The sequence below is a fragment of the Callithrix jacchus genome, chromosome 10, assembly GCF_049354715.1.
Source record: "Callithrix jacchus isolate 240 chromosome 10, calJac240_pri, whole genome shotgun sequence".
Lineage (NCBI taxonomy): Eukaryota > Metazoa > Chordata > Mammalia > Primates > Cebidae > Callithrix > Callithrix jacchus.
In genome coordinates, this window is record NC_133511.1 from 113,596,757 (window position 1) to 113,619,205 (window position 22,449).

The 22,449-nt window shown below is 39.0% G+C and overlaps 1 protein-coding gene across 1 annotated transcript; it reads left to right on the plus strand.

The window, feature by feature from the left end:
• Positions 1-4,389: 4,389 nt before the first annotated feature.
• On the plus strand, positions 4,390-6,351 carry LOC100402156 (olfactory receptor 4C3D-like). The gene has a single exon (XM_002755321.6). It carries the CDS (start codon positions 4,390-4,392, stop codon positions 5,323-5,325), a length of 936 nt encoding a protein of 311 aa, XP_002755367.1. The 3' UTR covers positions 5,326-6,351.
• The last annotated feature ends 16,098 nt before the right edge of the window (positions 6,352-22,449 follow it).

A 22,449-nucleotide genomic window follows, 5' to 3' on the forward strand; every position in this document is an offset into this window, starting at 1 on the left:
TTCTGGACTTGGATTCTGGAAACAGACTTTTCCTTATAGTTCCAGGAACTCTTTTTTTTGAAAGTTACCTTTATGTTCAACCCTCTGTGACGGGGACCTAGCTCTGTAGACTGTCCTTTCTTCCCTCCATGTTACTCTGGGATCCGGGGAGCTTGACTAGAAAGGTGTAGGGATTCCAAAGAACTCTTATCTATCACCACCCTTCGCTATTTAAGTAGAGACTGGATGGCCACTTAATGAGCCATCATGAATAGAGTTTGGTATTTTATTAGGTTAGGCATGATGACCTTGTAAATACACACACATTCTCTGATCTGGCTCTGTGCTTTCACTCCGGACTTGAAAGACAGTTCAAGACATAGTCACAGATGACACCTTAGCAAAATCCACATGTATTACAGTTCTTTAGATAGTTTCAATCCCTCGTTCAAACTTTCGTCGTCACCTACCACCATAAATATTATCATGGCACTGCACTGTCTAGTCAAACTAGGTTTGTCATGTGGTCTCAGTTTTTTTAAACTATATTTTTTTTTTACCATGACCGTGCTGTTCACTTTGACCACTTTCTTCCAAGCCAATCCAGAATTATGAACAGTTAATTTTTTATCTTATTTTGGGAAACATATTTGAACATGGGTGAGTGAATATGGTTCTACATAGGAATATTCCTGAATTGAATTCAAATGGTTTTAAAAATATTTTCAAATATAGGTAAATGTTTCTACTAGCAGATCATTCTAATATGCTTCACAATTGGCAACAGCATAAACATTTCATGACTCATTAGTTGTAAAATAAGAATTTAAGACTAAGAGTCCTGGATCAGAATGTAGGAGGCTTGACTTGGCAGATGAGGGTCTGATTCGTTGATTTAGTTTTCCATGTTGTAAAGCAGGAATACTGATGCCTATATCTTTCCCATGCCATAGGGATATTGTTAGATTAAATTTAAGTTACTGAAATAAATGAATTTTACAATTCTGAATATAATTTAAGAATGTGATTATGTTCATAATTGTCATGTTAATCTAATTATGGACTTAGCATGAGAAACAACTACTTTGAAGTACTGCAAGCTACAACTGAAGTACTGCTAATGTATTAGGAGTCATTGCTATCACTTAACTTCCATCTGAAAACACAGTAAATTTATAATAACCATGAAAGACAGGTCATTAAGGAAATATTCGAATGAAAAATGTAAGTCAGTTCCCACCTGACTGTTTAATTTATACAACACCAAATATCTAGACTCCCTACTAAGTCTATTTGATATATTATCAAATGTCCAAATTTATAAGTGGTTGACTTTTGTTTTGTTTTTTTTTTTTTTTTACACAGTGATTAATCTTCACACAGACCTAAGCAAGGAGTTAAAACTAAAGCTAACTGCTTTAAGCATTCTCCTCTTATGTTCAGTTTTAAGCAACATGAACTAATTGGGCTGTAGGCAAGGTTTGCTAATAACAGTGAAATACCCGTGAGATCTAATTAACCACAGCTAAGAAACTTTGCAGAGTTTGCCTGCAAAGAGGATATGTGGTAGCACTCCTAAGACTCAAGAGAAAGGTACTATTTAAAGATGCCACTTATAAATCCACAAAGACCTACTGGAGCTGAGCTAGTTGGCATTTTTCATCTTACAACTTCACTTCTTGATGAACTAACAGCTGCCTGGGGCTCTGGCCATGGAGCTATGTCAGACAAGTTAATTGGTGAGATTTGTTTTTTAAGAAATAATATAAATATAGAATCTCAGGATTAAAAATCACCCTTCAGCCCCATCAATCTAAGGTTTAAGTCTCTTCTTCCTCATGTAAATTATCAAGAAAAACAGAATCAACTATAATCCCACCACTTTAGAAATAAAAATATTTTAGGGTCTTTTTTTTCCTATTCATATATATTTGAATTAATTAGAATCACATTATGTATTCAAATTTGTATCCATATTTTCCCCATTTAATATTATAACATAAGAATTTTCCTATATTACACAAATTTTAAGAACACCATTGTTAAAAACGGCACATTTTTCTAAGAGGTACACTATATTTTACTTCCCCACTTCTCTAATATGAGACATTCCTTGGAGTTTCTAATTTTCTGCAGCTCTTAATAATTTTGTTGAACATATTAGTAATGAATGATTTTTCTCTTTTAAAAATATTTTCCTTTAGGATTTATTCTTAGAGAAAAATATTGTGAAGTTCAAGGAAAAAGATAAGGCGACTTTAATTTCTTCATAGTTATTTTAAGGTCACATTTATTATGTCTTTTCTTACTTTACACACACCGCACTCTCAGATCTGTTTGGGAGTGGACCTCAGAATAAGAGAAAATGATGAAGCAGGTGCACTTTGTTTTCACATATGTACACAATTTTTGTATTGGAAAATTAAAAAATAAACCCCTTTATCCACTTACTATTCAAAGGAAAAATATTTTTCAAAGAATACATTTTGTTATATTTATGTTTTTGTTTTTCATCTTTTGCGGAAATTTATGTCTCCAAACTGGGATGAGTTTTCCTCTTCTATTAATACTGGAGTTTTCTCAAACCAAGAGTGATGTATGATGGATATTAGGGAAGGGTGGGAGAAGAAGGCATGAGAATGTATGCAACAGAAACAAAGTAGTAGAAGGGATTATTCATCATGTGAGCAGGTGGATTGTTATGTGGTAACAAAATGTCAGGGGAGGGCCTATAAAAGGGCTTTGTGAGGAACATGTTTATGGTTTATATGGGCAAACATACATTAATATGTAGAGGGTCCAATAACTATTCGCTGAATGAGTGACTATGTAAGTCATAGATACCTACTTATAGGAACTAGTAGATGCTGTATGTATATGTTTGTGTATGTGTGTGTATATATCTATATAGTACTTTATCTTATCTAGCAGTCTATTTCTGTTCTCTACATTGAGTTTCTATTTTTAAAACTTTGAAAATGGCAAGTTCTTTGGCTTTGACAGATTATGGATTGAAAAACTTCTCCAAGACTTTTTTTTTTTTTTTAAATCCCCATCTATTGAAGTTTTAAATTTACTGAGTTGGTACTGTGTTAAATTGTGTGTGGAACATAATTTTGAGGAATAAATAATATTAATAAAGAACATGTCTAAGCATGGTGGCTCATGCCTGTAATCCCAGCACTTTGGAAGGCTGAGGCAGGTGGATCACCTGAGGTCAGGAGTTCAAGACCAGCCTGGCCAACATGGCAAAACCTTGTCTCTACTAAAACTACAAAAATTAGCTAAGCCTGGTGGTGTGCACCCATAGTCCCAGATACTCAGGAGGCCGAGGCAGGAGAACTGCTTGAACCTGGGAGGTGGAGGTTGCAGTGAGCTGAGATTATGCCACTGAACTCCAGCCTGAGCAACAGAGCGAGACTCCCTCTCAACAAAATGCATAATAATTATCTTGAAAGTCAAATTTCCCAGTAACATAGTCTTTCCTGCAGGCGATTGATACTTCCATCCTCACCTTACAATATATGCTAGAAACTATTAAACTGGAATGCCTTTTCCTTTCAAAAGTTTTTTTATGCTTCTCATAAGGTAGAGAGCCTGAATAAACAGAGTAGGAGAATAAGAATACTTGAATTCCTAGGTTTATGGACTGGGGAAACACATACATCCTTATACATGGAGATGTAGGAAGGGAAGATGTAGGGGAATTCACGAGCATGTATTGATTGCCTGATAGGTGTCAGGCACTGAAGATACTATGTCAAGCACCACATAGGCACAGTGAGGAAAGCAGCGTGAATAACATATTTGTTACGGTGGGTGCTAGGGACAGTGTGTCTCTGACGATTTATATGTTTCCCTAATCTGCCTGCTTATGAGAGAGATTTCTTCACTATGTGTTTCTTCCAGTTGCGGCTGTGGGTTCAAATGTAAATTCTGTGAGAAGAGGGAATAACCCTTACCTGTGAGCAGCACTTTACAGCTTACAAAATCAGTATCACAGCTACAGTTTGTAAACTCACAGATGTGGAGGTGGGCTCAGAAGCATGGGACACTGGAATAACTTAGCAAAGTCGCATGGAGTTGGAACAAGAGGAAGAGTACAGATCTCAAGTAGAGTCAAGAATGTTCTCAGCAATTACACAGGAGCTGTTGCCATATAGATGTTTTACAGGTGATAATACTAGGTATCTAAAGAGACTGAAAGCATCATGGAGGAAGTGAAAATGAGTAATTCAAGTAATTACTGGGGTGAGGGAAGCCAAAGGCATGGCCCACAGTTAACTATCCTAACTCTATACTGTGAAATTTAGACTACAATCCTTTTATGATGAATAGCTCATCTTTGTCTCTTATAGGTAATTCAGACCCCTGGTCACCTTTCTTTATCACTTATAGGTTACTCCCTGAATGGATCACCTCATGCCTCCCAACAATGTGACTGAATTCATTCTCTTGGGACTCACACAGAATCCACACTTGCAGAAAATACTCTTCATTGTTTTTTTATTTATTTTCCTATTTACTGTGCTGGCCAATCTGTTCATTGTCATCACCATCTCCTCCAGCCCCACACTTTCATCACCCATGTACTTCTTTCTCACTTACTTATCCTTTATAGATGCCTCCTACACCTCTGTCACCACCCCCAGAATGGTAATCGACCTGCTTTACCAGAGACGAACCATTTCTTTGGCCAGCTGCCTGACTCAGCTCTTTGTAGAGCACTTGCTGGGAGGATCAGAGATCATCCTCCTTGTTGTCATGGCGTACGACCGCTATGTGGCCATCCTCAAGCCCCTGCACTACACAGCCATTATGCGACAAGGGCTCTGCCACCTTCTTGTGGTGATAGCCTGGACTGGAGGCATCTTGCATGCCACTGTGCAGATTCTCTTCATGACCAACTTGCCCTTCTGTGGTCCCAATGTCATTGACCACTTTATGTGTGATCTCTTCCCATTGTTGAAACTTGCCTGCAGAGATACCTACAGACTTGGGATGGTGGTGGCAGCCAACAGTGGAGCCATGTGCTTGCTCATCTTTTCTATGCTCCTCCTCTCCTACATAGTCATCCTGAGCTCCCTGAAATCCCATGGCTCTGAAGGACGGCACAAAGCCCTCTCCACCTGCGCCTCCCACTTTACTGTTGTGGTTCTCTTTTTTGTGCCTTGCATATTCACCTACATGCGTCCTGTGGTCACCTACTCTGTGGACAAGTTGGTGACGGTGTTCTTTGCAATCCTCACCCCCATGTTAAATCCTGTAATTTACACAGTGAGAAACACAGAGGTAAAAAATGCCATGAGGAGTTTGTTGAAGAAGAGAGTAACAGTCTGTGCATAAAGGCAAGAAAGCGATGATATGTATAAAGAGGGAGAAATATATCTGTGGTAAATTGTGCAAGATAATTCAGAAATTTTACAGATCATCGACAAAAACTAAACAAGCAAACATTAAAAAAAAAACCCAGAAACTAGCATTTATTGAGCACTTAATATTGGCTAGATCTTTTGATAGCTTTTAACATACTTTACCAAAGCTTTAATGTTCATGTGCGTTGATTCTGGATATGCTGTGGAAAGAACAATGATAAATCCCTAGCTTGATAATTCTAGAGTATGTTTTTCTCTAGAGTCTCCCTGTTACTTTGCTAAATTCTTCATACATATGTTACATACATGAAACTGGCTTTTACACAGAATCTTGATCTCAGAACTTCGAAAATTTTTGCTTGACTCATGGTAAAGCAAAAAACGAGGCTAGAAATCCTTAGATATGGGTAGATGGAGGGTGACGACTGAGGAGTGAAAGGACCACAGGGGATTTTCTTCCTTTGTTCCTTCCTTACTCTTCTTTCTTTCTTTCTTTCTTTCTTTCTTTCTTTCTTTCTTTCTTTCTTTCTTTCTTTCTTTCTTCTTCTTTCTTTCTCCTTTTTCCCTCCCTCCTTCCTTCCTTCCTTCCTTCCTTCCTTCCTTCCTTCCTTCCTTCCTTCCTTCCTTCCTTCCTTCCTTTCCTTCCTTCCTTCTTTCTTTCTTTCTTTCTTTCTTTTTTCCCCTCCTTCCTTCCTTCCCTTCCTTCCTTCCTTCTTTCTTTCTTTTCTTCCTTCCTTCCTTCTTCTTTCTTTTTCTTTCTTTCTCTCTCTCTTCCTTCTTTCCTCCACCTTTATTCTTTCTCTCTTTCTTATTCTGAGTTTACTGAAAGCAAAGAAAGATGCCTACAAAAAAGAAAGACATAATCAATATCTTATCATAAAATTTTTTTCCTCAGTACAAAAAATATGCTAGAAATTATGAGATTACTCTTAATTTGTTCTGATTTTCTTAAATCTCCTTATAGCTCACAGTTTTTCTTGAATATAAAGGATTTTGTTTGTTTTGTTTTCTTCACCAATATTTGAGAAGCTATTTGAATCTGCAAAAGAAAACTTTGTTTTATTTAATCTCAATAAAAATTCATATGCTAAGTTTCTAGTTATTGCTCATTATATGTGCTACATAGTATTTATATTAAATGAGTATCTTATTATTTATCAGACACATTCACTTTAGTTAGGTGACTTAAATCACACACTAAAATGCCAGTTTCAAGATTACTGTTACCATTTTAGAGAGAAGCAAATGAAAGCTAAGAGAGGTACACACATTTTCTTGTCTCAGGTCATACATATGAATTTCAGCAACAAAATTTGAATCTATGTCTTCCAAATCTGTCCTACTTCAAATAAAACAGTTGTTTATGGTAAGTTTATGTCCATAGATAAGAAATTTATATGTAATCTTAATGATTCACTTTGTCCTTCAAGAAAGATGATGCCAAATTTGTTGTGGCCATTTCTTAAATATAGTATATAGTCCCTATGTAGTTCCTATATGCACATGAATTATATATTCTTACATATATATTTTTATGTGTAGTTCCTATATGCACATGGAAAATACCACATCATTCTATGTTACTACATAACATTTCACGAATCAAAGTTTGTCTGACTGTAACACAGTTACTTCCCACAAATGATTTCTTTCTTAAGCTTGCTGATCATCTACAGCTATTTCTTCCATAATTTGAGCATACAGTAATGCCAGAACATGGGATATCTGCTCTACCTGTTCTTTTGGGGGAGCAGGACAGGGGATGACTGTGTTTTAGCTTATGCATGAATGTTCAAATTCATAAGAAATAGAACTTTTTTCTCACAAAATCTAGTCCTGAATGATGATATAATAAGCACTTGATCTGATAAAAATAATTTAATTTGCAATTGCTAGTGAAATTTAATTATTTCAACAGAATCTAGATGAAATAATTTGTGATTCACTTTGTATTATGATTGTTAGATAGGGGATAAGGGTAAGCCAGGGATAGGGATAGAAAAAGTACTGAGAAATGTTATTTCTATTCTAAGACAAAAAGAAAGGTTTGAAGACAGAAACAAAGGGCAATGATTGTGTCTTAGGGGATACATCAAGTACGCAGTGGAGGGGTGAGAAGATAAGTTAGACACAAATTATAAATGAGACACAAATTTTAAACAGTCAACAGCAAACTTGGAAGGTGTAGAACTGAAAGAAGACATGTGGTAAGCCTGGCATTCTTAGTGGATGAAGCCCTGCTGGTTTGTAAACAATGTTTAAGAATGTTAAGAAATTCCTTTGCACCCATCATCAAGAGTGTCTCATGAAGACCAACTTCAATCTGATTATTTCTGGTGCTTAAAAATAAAATGACCTGAAAGCAACTATGCACATTTCCCCCTATAAGTTAAATAGAAAATTAATATTTGGATCTGATGTATAAGAATGCTTTGGTATACCATCTCTCGCCAGTTAGAATGGCGATCATTAAAAAATCTGGAGACAACATGTGCTGGAGAGGATGTAGAGAAATAGGAACACTTTTACACTGTTGCTGGGAGTGTAAATTAGTTCAACCATTGTGGAAGACAGTGTGGCGATTCCTCAAGGCCTTAGAAATAGAAATTCCATTTGACCCAGCAATCCCATTACTGGGTATATATCCAAAGGACTATAGATCATTCTACTATAAGGACACATGCAAACGAATGTTCAATGCAGCACTGTTTACAATAGCAAAGACCTGGAACCAACCCAAATGCCCATTGATGATAGACTGGACTGGGAAAATGTGGCACATATACACCGTGGAATATTATGCAGCAATAAAAAATGATGAGTTCGTGTCCTTTGTAGGGACATGGATGAACCTGGAAACCATCATTCTCAGCAAACTGACACAAGAACAGAAAATGAAATACCGCATATTCTCACTCATAGGTGGGTGATGAAAAATGAGAACACATGAACACAGGGAAGGGAGTACCACACACTGGGGTCTATTGGGGGAATGGGGAGGGACAGCGGGGCGGGGGGGGGAGCTGGGGAGGGATAGCCTGGGGAGAAATGCCGAACGTGGGTGAAGGGGAGGAAGGCAGCAAAACACACTGCCATGTTTGTACCTATGCAACTATCTTGCATGTTCTGCACATGTACCCCAAAACCTAAAATGCAATAATAAAAAGAATGCTTTGGTTTAATCTGAATATTCAATTCAGTAAAAATACTAGGCACTATTTAAGTAAGGGGAGTGATACTATTGTTAAGACCAGCTATGAAGTACATGTATGGTTAGGATTTTTACATATTTTGCCTTCTGCCATGTTTGGAAACTTCCCCAGACCTCTCCTTAGCAGAAGCTGCTATGCTTCCTGTACAGCCTGCACAACTGTGAGCCAAGTAAATCTCTTTTCTTTATAAATTACCCAGTCTCAGGTATTTATTTATAGTAGTGTGAGAACAGACTGAAACAGATAAAATAAAATACATAAATTGGTAGATAGTATGTCTGTGGTGCTAAAATTTCAGAGGCAGAGTCATTAGGCGAATAAAAAACATCTAAAAAGCCTCCTCAGAAGGAAAATAAAGAAGAAAAAGAAGTTGAGGTTCATTCCTGTTATCCATGTCTACATGGTTAGGTAAGAATGCAGTTACTTGCTTTTAGTAACTGAAAAGGTAGAACTGAAAAGGTAGTTCAAGTGCAGAGGTCAGACCATCACCTGTGAGCCCAAATCCAGTTAAGTTGAGAGACTCTCCTTTCGCAGGATACTTCTAGGGTATTCAGCCAAATATGTCAGTGAACCAGTTGTAATCTAGGAAATATATTGCAAATGTAGAATAATAATCTTTCTTTTATTGAAGATAGAAAAGGAATGAAGGTTATAGGCCAGACATAGTGGTTTATGACTGTAATCCCAGCACTTTGGGAGATCGAGGTGGGTAGATCACTTGAACTCAAGAGTTCAAGACCAGCCTGGGCAACATGGCAAAACCCTGTCTTTGCTAAAAACACAAAAATTAGCTGGGCATGGTGGTGCCTGTCTGTAGTCCCAGCTACTCGGGAAGCTGAGGCAGCAGGATTGCTTGAGATTGGGAGGTCGAGGTTGCAGTGAGCCATGATCCTGGGGCTGTACTTCAGCCTGGGTGACAGAGTGGGACCCTGCTTCAAAAAAGAAAAAAAAAAAAAAAGAATGAAGGCTATGATTCCACATATTTTAAAAATTAAAGCCATACCATTTGAGTTACTGGTTATGGAAGGAGAAGAAATTTAGTCCTTAATATTTTTCTGGCTGAAGTTCATTTTAAAAATTCTTTTTTTTTTTACATTTTTAAAAAAAATTTTTTATTGGATTATAGGTTTTGGGGTACATGAGCAGAGCATGCAAGACAGTTGCGTAGGTACACACATGGCAGTGTGCTTTGCTTTTCTTCTCCCCTTCACCCACGTTTGGCATTTCTCCCCAGGCTATCCCTCCCCACCGCCCCCTCCCACTGGCCCTCCCCTTTTCCCCCCAATAGACCCCACTGTTTAGTACTCCCCTATCTGTGTCCATGTGTTCTCATTTTTCATCACCCACCTATGAGTGAGAATATGCGGTGTTTCATTTTCTGTTCTTGTGTCAGTTTGCTGAGGATGATGTTTTCCAGATTCATCCATGTCCCTACAAACGACACAAACTCATCATTTCTGATTGCTGCATAATATTCCACGGTGTATATGTGCCACATTTTTCCAATCCAGTCTATTATCAATGGGCATTTGGGTTGATTCCAGGTCTTTGCTATTGTAAACAGTGCTGCAATGAACATTCGTGTACATGTGTCCTTATAGTAGAACGATTTATAGTCTTTTGGATATATACCCAGTAATGGGATTGCTGGGTCAAATGGGATTTCTATTTCTAAGGCCTTGAGGAATCGCCACACTGTCTTCCACAATGGTTGAACTAATTTACACTCCCACCAACAGTGTAAAAGTGTTCCTTTTTCTCCACATCCTCTCCAACATCTGTTGTCTCCAGATTTTTTAATGATCGCCATTCTAACTGGCGTGAGATGGTATCTCAATGTGGTTTTGATTTGCATCTCTCTGATGACCAGTGACGATGAGCATTTTTTTCATATGATTGTTGGCCTCATATATGTCTTCTTTCGTAAAGTATCTGTTCATATCCTTTGCCCACTTTTGAATGGGCTTGTTTGTTTTTTTCCTGTAAATCCATTTGAGTTCTTTGTAAATTCTGGATATCAGCCCTTTGTCAGATGGGTAGACTGCAAAAATTTTTTCCCATTCTGTTGGTTGCCGATCCACTCTAGTGACTGTTTCTTTTGCCATGCAGAAGCTGTGGAGTTTGATTAGGTCCCATTTGTCTATTTTGGCTTTTGTTGCCAATGCTTTTGGTGTTTTGTTCATGAAGTCCTTGCCTACTCCTATGTCCTGGATGGTTTTGCCTAGATTTCCTTCTAGGGTTTTTATGGTGCCAGGTCTTATGTTTAAGTCTTTAATCCATCTGGAGTTAATTTCAGTGTAAGGTGTCAGGAAGGGGTCCAGTTTCTGCTTTCTGCACATGGCTAGCCAGTTTTCCCAACACCATTTGTTAAACATGGAATCCTTGCCCCATTGCTTGTTTTTGTCGGGTTTATCAAAGATTGTATAGTTGTATGTATGTTGTGTTGCGTCCGGTGCCTCTGTTTTGTTCCATTGGTCTATATCTCTGTTTTGGTACCAGTACCATGCTGTTTTGATTACTGTAGCCTTGTAGTATAGTTTGAAATCCGGTAGTGTGATGCCCCCCGCTGTGTTCTTTTTGCTTAGAATTGACTTGGCTATGCGGGCTCTCTTTTGGTTCCATATGAAGTTCATGGTGGTTTTTTCCAGTTCTGTGAAGAAAGTCAGTGGTAGCTTGATGGGGATAGCGTTGATTCTGTAAATTACTTTGGGCAGTATAGCCATTTTCACGATGTTAATTCTTCCTAACCATGAACATGGAATGTTTTTCCATCTGTTTGTGTCCTCTCTGATTTCGTTGAGCAGTGGTTTGTAGTTCTCCTTGAAGAGGTCCCTTACATTCCTTGTGAGTTGTATTCCAAGGTATTTTATTCTTTTTGTAGCAATTGCGAATGGCAGTTCGCTCTTGATTTGGCTTTCTTTAAGTCTGTTATTGGTGTAGACGAATGCTTGTGATTTTTGCACATTGATTTTATATCCTGAGACTTTGCTGAAGTTGCTTATCATTTTCAGGAGTTTTTGGGCTGAGGCAATGGGGTCTTCTAGGTATACTATCATATCGTCTGCAAATAGAGACAATTTGGCTTCCACCTTTCCTATTTGAATACCCTTTATTTCTTTTTCTTGCCTGATTGCTCTGGCTAGAACTTCCAGTACTATATTGAATAGGAGTGGTGAGAGAGGGCATCCTTGTCTAGTGCCAGATTTTAAAGGGAATGCTTCCAGTTTTTGCCCATTCGGTATGATATTGGCTGTTGGTTTGTCATAAATAGCTTTTATTACTTTGAGATACGTTCCATCGATACCGAGTTTATTGAGGGTTTTTAGCATAAAGGGCTGTTGAATTTTGTCAAATGCCTTCTCTGCATCAATTGAGATAATCATGTGGTTTTTGTGTTTGGTTCTGTTTATGTGGTGAATTACGTTGATAGACTTGCATATGTTGAACCAGCCTTGCATCCCCGGGATGAATCCTACTTGATCATGATGAATAAGTTTTTTGATTTGCTGTTGCAATCAGCTTGCCAATATTTTATTGAAGATTTTTGCATCTATGTTCATCATGGATATTGGCCTGAAGTTTTCTTTTCTCGTTGGGTCTCTGCCGGGTTTTGGTATCAGGATGATGTTGGTCTCATAAAATGATTTGGGAAGGATTCCCTCTTTTTGGATTGTTTGAAATAGTTTTAGAAGGAATGGTACCAGCTCCTCCTTGTGTGTCTGGTAGAATTCGGCTGTGAACCCGTCTGGACCTGGGCTTTTTTTGTGTGGTAGGCTCTTAATTGCTGCCTCAACTTCAGACCTTGTTATCGGTCTATTCATAGTTTCAGCTTCCTCCTGGTTTAGGTTTGGGAGGACACAGGAGTCCAGGAATGTATCCATTTCTTCCAGGTTTACTAGTTTATGCGCATAGAGTTGTTTTTAATATTCTCTGATGATGGTTTGAATTTCTGTGGAATCTGTGGTGATTTCCCCTTTATCATTTTTTTATTGCATCTATTTGGTTGTTCTCTCTTTTATTTTTAATCAATCTGGCTAGTGGTCTGTCTATTTTGTTGATCTTTTCAAAAAACCAGCTCTTGGTTTTATTGATTTTTTGAAGGGTTTTTCGTGTCTCAATCTCCTTCAGCTCAGCTCTGATCTTAGTTATTTCTTGTCTTCTGCTGGGTTTTGAGTTTTTTTGATCTTGCTCCTCTAGCTCTTTCAATTTTGACGATAGGGTGTCAATTTTGGATCTCTCCATTCTCCTCATATGGGCACTTATTGCTATATACTTTCCTCTAGAGACTGCTTTAAATGTGTCCCAGAGGTTCTGGCACGTTGTGTCTTCGTTCTCATTGGTTTCGAAGAACTTCTTTATTTCTGCCTTCATTTCGTTGTTTACCCAGTCAACATTCAAGAGCCAGTTGTTCAGTTTCCATGAAGCTGTGCGGTTCTGGGTCGGTTTCTGAATTCTGAGTTCTAACTTAATTGCACTATGGTCTGAGAGGCTGTTTGTCATGATTTCAGTTGTTTTGCATTTGTTGAGCAATGCTTTACTTCCAATTATGTGGTCAATTTTAGAGTAGGTGTGATGTGGTGCTGAGAAGAATGTGTATTCTGTGGATTTGTGGTGGAGAGTTCTGTAAATGTCTATCAGGTTTGCTTGCTCGAGGTCTGAGTTCAAGTCCTGGATATCCTTGTTGATTTTCTATCTGGTTGATCTGTCTAGTATTGACAGTAGAGTGTTAAAGTCTCCCAGTAGTATTGTGTGGGAGTCTAAGTCCTTTTGTAAGTCCTTAAGAACTTGCCTTATGTATCTGGGTGCTCCTGCATTGGGTCCATATATGTTTAGGATCGTTAGCTCTTCTTGTTGTATTGATCCTTTTACCATTATGTAATGGCCTTCTTTGTCTCTTTTGATCTTTGTTGCTTTAAAGTCTATTTTATCAGAGATGAGAATTGCAACTACTGCTTTTTTTTGCTTTCCATTAGCTTGGTAAATCTTCCTCCATCCCTTTATTTTGAGCCTTTGTGTATCCTTGCATGTGAGATGGGTTTCCTGGATACAGCACACTGATGGGTTTTGGTTTTTTATCCAATTTTCCAGTCTGTGTCGTTTGATTGGTGCATTTAGTCCATTTACATTTAGGGTTAATATTGTTATGTGTGAATTTGATACTGCCATTTTGATGCTAAGTGGCGGTTTTGCCTGTTAGTTGTTGTAGATTCTTCATTATGTTGAAGCTCTTTAGCATTCAGTGTGATTTTGGAATGGCTGGTACTGGTTGATCCTTTCTATGTGTAGTGCCTGTTTTAGGAGCTCTTGTAAAGCAGGCCTGGTGGTGACAAAATCTCTGAGTACTTGCTTGTTCGCAAAGGATTTTATTTTTCCTTCACTTCTGAAGCTCCGTTTGGCTGGATATGAAATTCTGGGTTGAAAGTTCTTTTCTTTAAGAATGTTGAATATTGGCCCCCACTCTCTTCTGGCTTGTAGTGTTTCTGCCGAGAGATCTGCTGTGAGTCTGATGGGCTTCCCTTTGTGGGTGACCCGACCTTTCTCTCTGGCTGCCCTTAGTATTCTCTCCTTTATTTCAACCCTGTTGAATCTGACGATTATGTGCCTTGGTGTTGCTCTTCTTGCAGAATATCTTTGTGGTGTTCTCTGAATTTCCTGCAATTGAGTGTTGGCCTGTCTTGCTAGGTGGGGGAAATTTTCCTGGATGATGTCCTGAAGAGTATTTTCCAGCTTGGATTCATTCTCTTCGTCCCCTTCTGGTACACCTATCAAACGTAGGTTAGGTCTTTTCACATAGTCCCACATTTCTTGGAGACTTTGTTCATTCCTTTTTGTGCTTTTTTCTCTGATCCTGGTTTCTCGTTTTATTTCATTGAGTTGGTCTTCGACTTCAGATATTCTTTCTTCTGCTTGGTCAGTTCGGCTATTGAAACTTGTGTTTGCTTCGCGAAGTTCTCGTATTGTGTTTTTCAGCTCCTTTAATTCATTCATATTCCTCTCTAAGTTATCCATTCTTGTTATCATTTCCTCGAATCTTTTTTCATATCTTTTTTTGGTTCTTAGTTTCTTTGCATTGATTTAATACATGATCTTTTAGCTCACAAAAGTTTCTCATTATCCATCTTCTGAAGTCTAATTCCGTCATTTCGTCACAGTCATTCTCCGTCCAGCTTTGTTCCCTTGCTGGTGAGGAGTTTTTGTCCTTTCTAGGAGGCGAGGTGTTCTGGTTTTGGGTGTTTTCCTCCTTTTTGCGCTGGTTTCTTCCCATCTTTGTGGATTTTTCCGCTGGTTGTTTGCGTGGTTGCTGACTTTTCGATTGGGTCTCTGAGTGGACACCCGGAATGTTGATGATGAAGTATTTCTGTTGCTTGGTTTTCCTTCTACCAGTCTAGCCTCTTTGCTGTACGACTGCTGAGGTTCGCTCCAGACCCTGCTTGTCTGGGGTGCACCTCTAGCAGCTGTGGCACTGCGAGGGATGCTACCAGTTTTTTTTTTCTGCTATCTTTGTCCCAGGATGATGCCTGCCTAATGTCAGTCTTTTGGATATAGAGGGGTCAGGGAGCTGCTTGAGGAGACAGTTTGTACTTTATACGGGCTTAATTGCTGAGCTGTGCGCTCTGTTGTTCATTCAGGGCTGTTAGGCTGCTATGTTTGATTCTGCTGCAACAGAGCTCATTAAAAAACCCTTTTTTTTTTTTCTCAAATGCTCTGTGTTGAGGGGTTTGGGCTTTATTTTTGGATGTTCGATGAGGTCTCCTGCCCAGCTAGAAGGCAGACTAGCCACTGTTTGGCTTCGAGGCTCTGCCCTGCTGTTGTGTGATTCGCCCTGTTCCTGCAGGCTCTGCTGTGGTCTCCGCCACGCCCTGCGGCGGAGTCTCTTCGTTGTAGCGTGTTGCCTCAGCAACGGCAGGCTGTGTCAGCAGTGGGCGTTTATCTCAGTAGGGACGGGTTGCCTCGGCAACAGCTGGCTGCGTCAGCAGTGGGCGTGTATCTCAGTTGGGGCGGGTTGCCTCGGCAACGGCTGGCTGCGTCAGCAGTGGGCGTGTATCTCAGTTGGGGCGGGTTGCCTCAGCAACGGCTGGCTGCGTCAGCAGTGGGCGTGTATCTCAGTTGGGGCGGGTTGCCTCAGTAGTGGTGGACGCCCCTCCCCCACAGAGCGTCTCGGACCATCTGCTCGAGATAGTTTGAAATCGCAGTTTTGTTCGTCCCACTGGGTATCCCAAACGATCTGTCCCTGCAATCCCCTGGGCTGGGCTACTGTGCAAGTCTCGTTCAGTCTCAAGTCCAGCCCTCTCAAGTCTCAGGTTGCCAGTTCAACAGGGCATCCGGACACGTGCGCCCTGTGGGGATTGCTGGGTAGGGCCGGCCGCCACCGCCCTGGCTGCCGGCTTCGCCAGGCAGACCTACTACCTGGCGTCCCGTGTCTTTTTATACTTGGGAGTTTCCCCGTTCTGTGGGCAACAAAGATCAGTCTGTAAATGCAGCTTTGACTCACTGTTTGTGGATTCAACGCGAGCTCCAATCCTGGGTTGTTCTCACAGCGCCACCTTGAGTCCTCGCCTAAAAATTCTTAATAATGGCAGCTATCCTGCAGTTAGATGTGACACAATTTCCAGAATAGTCTGAAAACATTAACAAATCAGACTAGGTATTAAAAAATTCTGTCCTGACACTTGCTAGGTGGCCAAGAGAAATTGTACTCTCATTTCCTTTGTATCTTCAGGCAGAACAAGAACTGTGTGGCCATTCTGTTACTGAAGGACAGAATGTAGCTGAGGAGCAACTCGTTGAATGGGGAACACCATGATCTAGTTTTGCTCTTGTGAAGCATCAGCTTGGCTTGACTCCAGTGATGCTCTGCCCCTGGGAAAAACCCAGTCACTGCAGGGGCGAATGTACTGCGATGAGCTTCTCAGTCAGTAGATACAGCCTCAAAGGGATGCGGTTGGAAAGAGGCAAGTCTGCACATTGCAGAGTTCTGTGCTATTTCAGCACTCTTCCCCCCTGTAACCCAGGCCCAGTACCCAAAAGAGGCCATCTCATTATGTTTCTTCTGAAATGTGGATTGGAAGCTGTTTACAAATTGAGCTCAAAGAGCAGCCAAATGGCAAGCATAGTCCCATGAATGATTCTGTAGACAGCTTAGCTGGCTACGTTTTTTGGTAACTTTGCCTCTTTAGATAAAATTTAAGCTTCTCTGCCAACCACAAGTGTTGTTTTTCATTTGAGTTCTTGGACACTTAGAACAACTACTTTAAATGTTTCTTTGAAATGCTTGGAAACTTAGCGCTATCCCTCTCCATTAAATGGTTAATTTATTTTTTGTGCAGGCCCTGACTTACTTTGACACTCTAATGTGCCATGGTTCCTAGCTCTTTGATAGAAGAAAGTTTGGCCGGGCGCAGTGGCTCAAGCCTGTAATCCCAGCACTTTGGGAGGCCAGGCAGGTGGATCACGAGGTCGAGAGATCGAGACCATCCTGGTCAACATGGTGAAACCCCGTCTCTACTAAAAATACAAAAAATTAGCTGGGCATGGTGGCACGTGCCTGTAATCCCAGCTACTCGGGAGGCTGAGGCAGGAGAATTGCCTGAACCCAGGAGGCAGAGGTTGCGGTGAGCCGAGATCGCGCCATTGCACTCCAGCCTGGGTAATGAGAGCGAAACTCCGTCTCAAAAATAAAAAGAAAGTTCATGTGAGTACTCCTGGAAGGGGCCAGACTCTCAGTCCCTCTGGCACGATCCTAAGAAAATTTACTTGCATGATCTCTGCCTTCTACTTAGCGGGATCATCAGGTAACTAGCTTTTGGGGATGACAGAGATGACACCAAACACCAAATGAACTTTGGAGATAGCCTTAAATTTTTATTTGAGCATTAAACATATGCCTATTAATTTGAGCTACTATTTTGAAACTGTTAACATAATTGAATCACCTGATTACATGCACTCTTATATTATGCTTAAGATGTCCATTAATTCACTTGTTTGTTTTATTTGTATATGTAAATACTGCTGTCAGGATGGAGAGACTTTATGAACAATTCGTAGCTTGATTTGTTTTCATCTTTTTTGGCAAGTTATCTGAACTTGAGTGCCTACTTTCTGACCTCTATCCAGATAATTAAGATTAGAAAATAAAATAGTGTATTTATATTCTAGAGATGTATTCTTAGGAAAAGGAGGAACCAGAATAGCTGGTACGCTTCATGTGGTATTCAGAGAAATCTTCTGTTTCTCTTCCTTCATTTGACTCTGTGTGTGTGTGTGTATATATATATATTATATATGCATTTCTGCTTTCCTCTTATTCCAACTTCATTTAATCTTTATTTTTCTGCTAATCAGTTTTGAGAAAGAAATTGTGTGATGTCTGCCTATTTTAGTTAATTAATGATAATTCAAATTCAGGCTTTCATTTTTAATGAAAATGTGAATTGGGTTGTAAAAATTTATCAATATAAAAACATGCAGATTTATTTATGAGCAGCCCTGCCCACAGACATGATGTCAGCACTGAGGGTGATGCTGGTGGTTTGTTTTGGAATGGGATAGTGACATCAAGAAAGCTTGTTTAGGGACTCAGCCCTCTTCCTCTGGAAGCATTCCAAGAAAACATCAACTTTTTATCTACAGTGGTATAGTAATTATCATCTTATAAAAGTACTGTTGTAGACAATTCTCCCTTCACTCATTTCTCAAGGAAAGAAAAGTGAATTAAGAAGATTTATTAAGAGTAATTATCTTTTTAAAGCCCTTAATTCAAGGTGTATGCATTGATGGTGCATATGCTCAGGGTAGAAACCGTCCAAGGAACACGAGGTAACAGATTGCTTGTTAAAAATGATGACCCAGCGGCAATCACTGAACATATTGCTACCACCTTCTTACCACTCAAGATTTTACTGAAGAAATTATTTAGCCCCATAAGGAATTCAGACACAAGATACACATATGAGCTGTAAAGTGCGTTTTTGGATTTGACTGACTCTATCACTTCCTAACTGTATCGCCTTGAGCAAATTAATTATTTTGCTTTTTCACTGCCATAAAATGTGTCACATCATAGTTAGATATGAGGATTAAATGAGTAAACAGCTATAAAGTATTAGCAGAATGTCTGGAAGATACCAAGTGCTCACTAATGTATTAATTATTAGTACTTCAGTCTGGAGGTCTCTGTATAGACAATGTATCTCTAAATAGATGTACCACTGATTTTAATTTAGCTTTATCTGGAGACCAAAAATACATTTATTGTTTATATAATGAATGAAATTCTATGAATGAATAATTGAACAAATTCAAATTAAAGCAACATATTATTTTTCATCTTATTTAGTGAATATAAAAAAGATTCATAATATTTAGTGTTAGTAAGGCTATGTGGAAGATAACTCTTTAATATAATATTAATGGGAATAAAATCTAGTACGGGTTTTTGAGAGGAATGTCATAGAATCTATCAATGTCAAGCGTATGTTTTTTTTGTCTTTGTGATGACATGTCTGGGAATTTCTCCAACTGAAATATTCAAATCAGTAAGGAAAGATGTCTGTAAGTATTGTTCATTGCAACATTATGTGTAAGGTGAGATATTATAACAACATAAATGTCAAGCAGAAATGGATTGGTTAAAGGAATTATGATACAACTACAAAATTAAATGAGCAATTAAAAAGAAGGAAAATTCATAAATACTGTCATCAGATAGTGCCCACCCATACAAACTGTTAGATTAAAATTTCAAACATGTTAATATATTTTTATAGAGTAGAACACATAAATGACTGCACATATGCAATATCCCTACCTACAAATGCCCTTCTGAAGAACATGAACTAAACTGTTTTTTTTTTTTTTTTTTTTTTTTGAGATGAGTCTTGCTCTGTCACCAGGCTGGAGTGCATTGGCATGATCTCGGCTCACTGCAACCTCCACCTCCAGGGTTCAAGTGATTCTCTTGCCTCAGCCTCCTGAGTAGCTGGGACTACAGGCACATGCCATTATGTCAAGTTAATTTTTGTATTTTTAGTAGAGACGAAGTTTCACCATTTTGGCCAGGCTGTTCTCAATCTCTTGACCTGGTGATCCACCTGCCTTGGCCTCCCAAAGTGCTGGGATTGCAAGCATGATCCACTGTGCCCGGCCTAAATGTTTTTTTATTTTAAAAATTTTGAATAACAAAAAATAATTGTATATGTTTATGGGGTACAATATAATGTTTGGATATATGCATACATTGTGGAATGATTAAATGCTTATATTCATCATTAGGGGATCAAGTGATTGGAAGTATCCTTTGACTTTAAACTTTCCATTACTTTGTATAAAATATTTTTCAAGAGCCATTCTTTGCTTTCATAAGAATGCCAGTGAACAACACTTGTTTTATTTAAATAATTTTACTTTTGGTTAGAACTGCAGGGTGTTTTAGGAAATGGTTTTTGAAGACTTATCTTTTAAAGTCAGTTCAAAAACTTACATTATGCTGAGTGTTGTGAAATCATTAAGCTGATATTCTGCTAGTCAATGGAGCATTTACCAGAATCATATCTAAACATAGTTTTCTTGAAGACCTATTCAAAGGCATGGAATTTATTTTATTTTATTTTACTTTAATTTCTGATATACATGTGAAGAACATGCAAATTTGTTACAGAGGTATACATGTGCCATGGTGGTTTGCTGCACCTATCAACCCATCATCTAGATTTTAAACCCCACATGCATTAGGTATTTGTCCTAATGCTCTCCCTCCCCTTGCTCCTCACCCTGTGACAGGCCCTGGTGTGTGATGTTCCCCTCCCTGTGTCTCCTTACTCAACTCCCACTTATAAGTGAGAACATGCAGTGTTTGGTTTTCTGTTCCTGTGTTAGTTTTCTGAGAATGATGGTTTCCAGCTTCATCCATGTCCCTGCAAAGGACATGAACTAATTCTCTTTATGGTTGCATAGTATTCCATGGTGTATATGTGCCACATTTTCTTTATCCAGTCTACAATTGATGGGCATTTGGTTGGTTCCATATCTTTGCTATTGTAAATAGTGCTGCAATAAACATACGTGTGCATGTGTCTTTGTAGTAGAATGATTTATAATCCTTTGAGTATATACCCAGTAATGGCGTTGCTGGGTCAAATGGTATTTCTGGTTCTAGATCCTTGAGGAATCGCTATACTGTCTTCCACAGTGGGTTGAACTAATTTACACTACCACCAACAGTGTAAAAGCATTTCTGTTTCTCTGTGTCTTCACCAGATCTGTTTCCTGACTTTTTAATGATTGCCATTCTAACTGGCATGAGATGGCATCTCATTGTGGTTTTGATTTGCATTTCTCTAATGACCAGTGATGAGCTTTTCTTCATATGGTTTTTGGTTCCATAAATGTCTTCTTTTGAAAAGTGTTTGTTTATATCTTTCGCTCACTTTTTGATGGGGTCATTGGTTTTTTTCTTGTAAATTTGTTTAAGAAGAAATGCTATTCCTGATTCCTTTAAACAAACATTCTTTTGAACAATAATATTTTGCAGAAATGCTGGAAAGAAATGGCAATAGAGATCCTCCTTGACTTATGATGGTGTTATATCCTGATAAACTTATCCTAAGTTGAAAATGCCTTTAATACACCTAATACAGAGCATCAAATCTCAGCCAGTCTACTTTAAATATGCTTGGAACACTTTACATTAGCCTACCGTTGAGCAAAATCATCTAAAACAAAGCCTGATTTATAATACAGTGTTGAATACTGTATATACATGGATGTTTTGTAGACACGATAGGATGTAAACAAATAAAACACTAGATCAAAAGACACTGATGGCCGGGCATGGTGGTTCAAGCTTATAATCCCAACACTTTGGAAGGCTAAGGCAGGTGGATCTCTTGAGCCTAGGAGTTTAAGGCCATTCTGGGTAACAGGGCAAAACCCTGTCTCTACAAAAAAATACAAAAAAGTAGCTGGGTGTGGTGGTGTATGCCTGTGATCCCAGCTACTTGGGAGGCTGAGATGGGAGGATTGCTGAAACCCAGGTTGTCAAGTCTGCCTTGAACAGTGATTGTGCCACTTCACTCCAGCTGGGAGATAGTAAGACCGTCTCTCAAAAACAAAGCAAAGCAAAACAAACAAAAACACTGGCAATGCAGTACACTGTAGAGTTTTCGTTCTTTACCAGCATGGTCGACTGAGAGCTGCCAATCTCTGTTTCTGCTCAGCCTTGCGAGAGGGTGTTGTAAAACTCGCATCACTTGCCTGGGAAAAGATCAAAATTCAAAGTATTACTTCTGCTGAATGTGTAATGCTTTTGCACCATTGTAAAGTCAAAACACTGTAAGTCGAGTCATTATAAGTCAGGGACCATCTCTATTACAAAGAGGATTTGATGGCAGATTCAATACTAAACTGGATGTCTAAGTTATGTTTCATCTCTTGAGTTTGGCTGAAGCATGCCTAGAAATGGAAATGGTAAAGATGTCAGAGGTTGGTTGTTCTTTCATTCCTGGAGGCAGAGACTGGCATTACCATTGCTTGTGCCCCGTGGCTCAATGTGGTTTTCCTTGGATGAAATAAATTGCATAGATTTAATTGAATTTAATTAAATGACAAGTATGTATACAGCTCAGCACTAGAAATGTGATGGAGAGAGAATACATTATCCATCCTGAAGCATACCCTTAAGAAGATAAAGCCAACATGACATTAAAAACATTAACAATAAAGATAGTTTAATTATTGCCAATATTCAACCTCTACAGGTGCATGTAATGAATATCCACAATGAAGGTGGACACTGGGGAGGAAGTGAGGCATGAAGGTGAAGGGGTAATGCACTTGTTAACAGAGGGCAGAGGCAGCAGGAGGTCGAGAGCTTATACGAATGG

Excerpts from the sequence above, each read along its gene's own strand:
- LOC100402156 (XM_002755321.6), top strand. The coding sequence starts at position 4,390 with ATGGATCACCTCATGCCTCCCAACAATGTGACTGAATTCATTCTCTTG.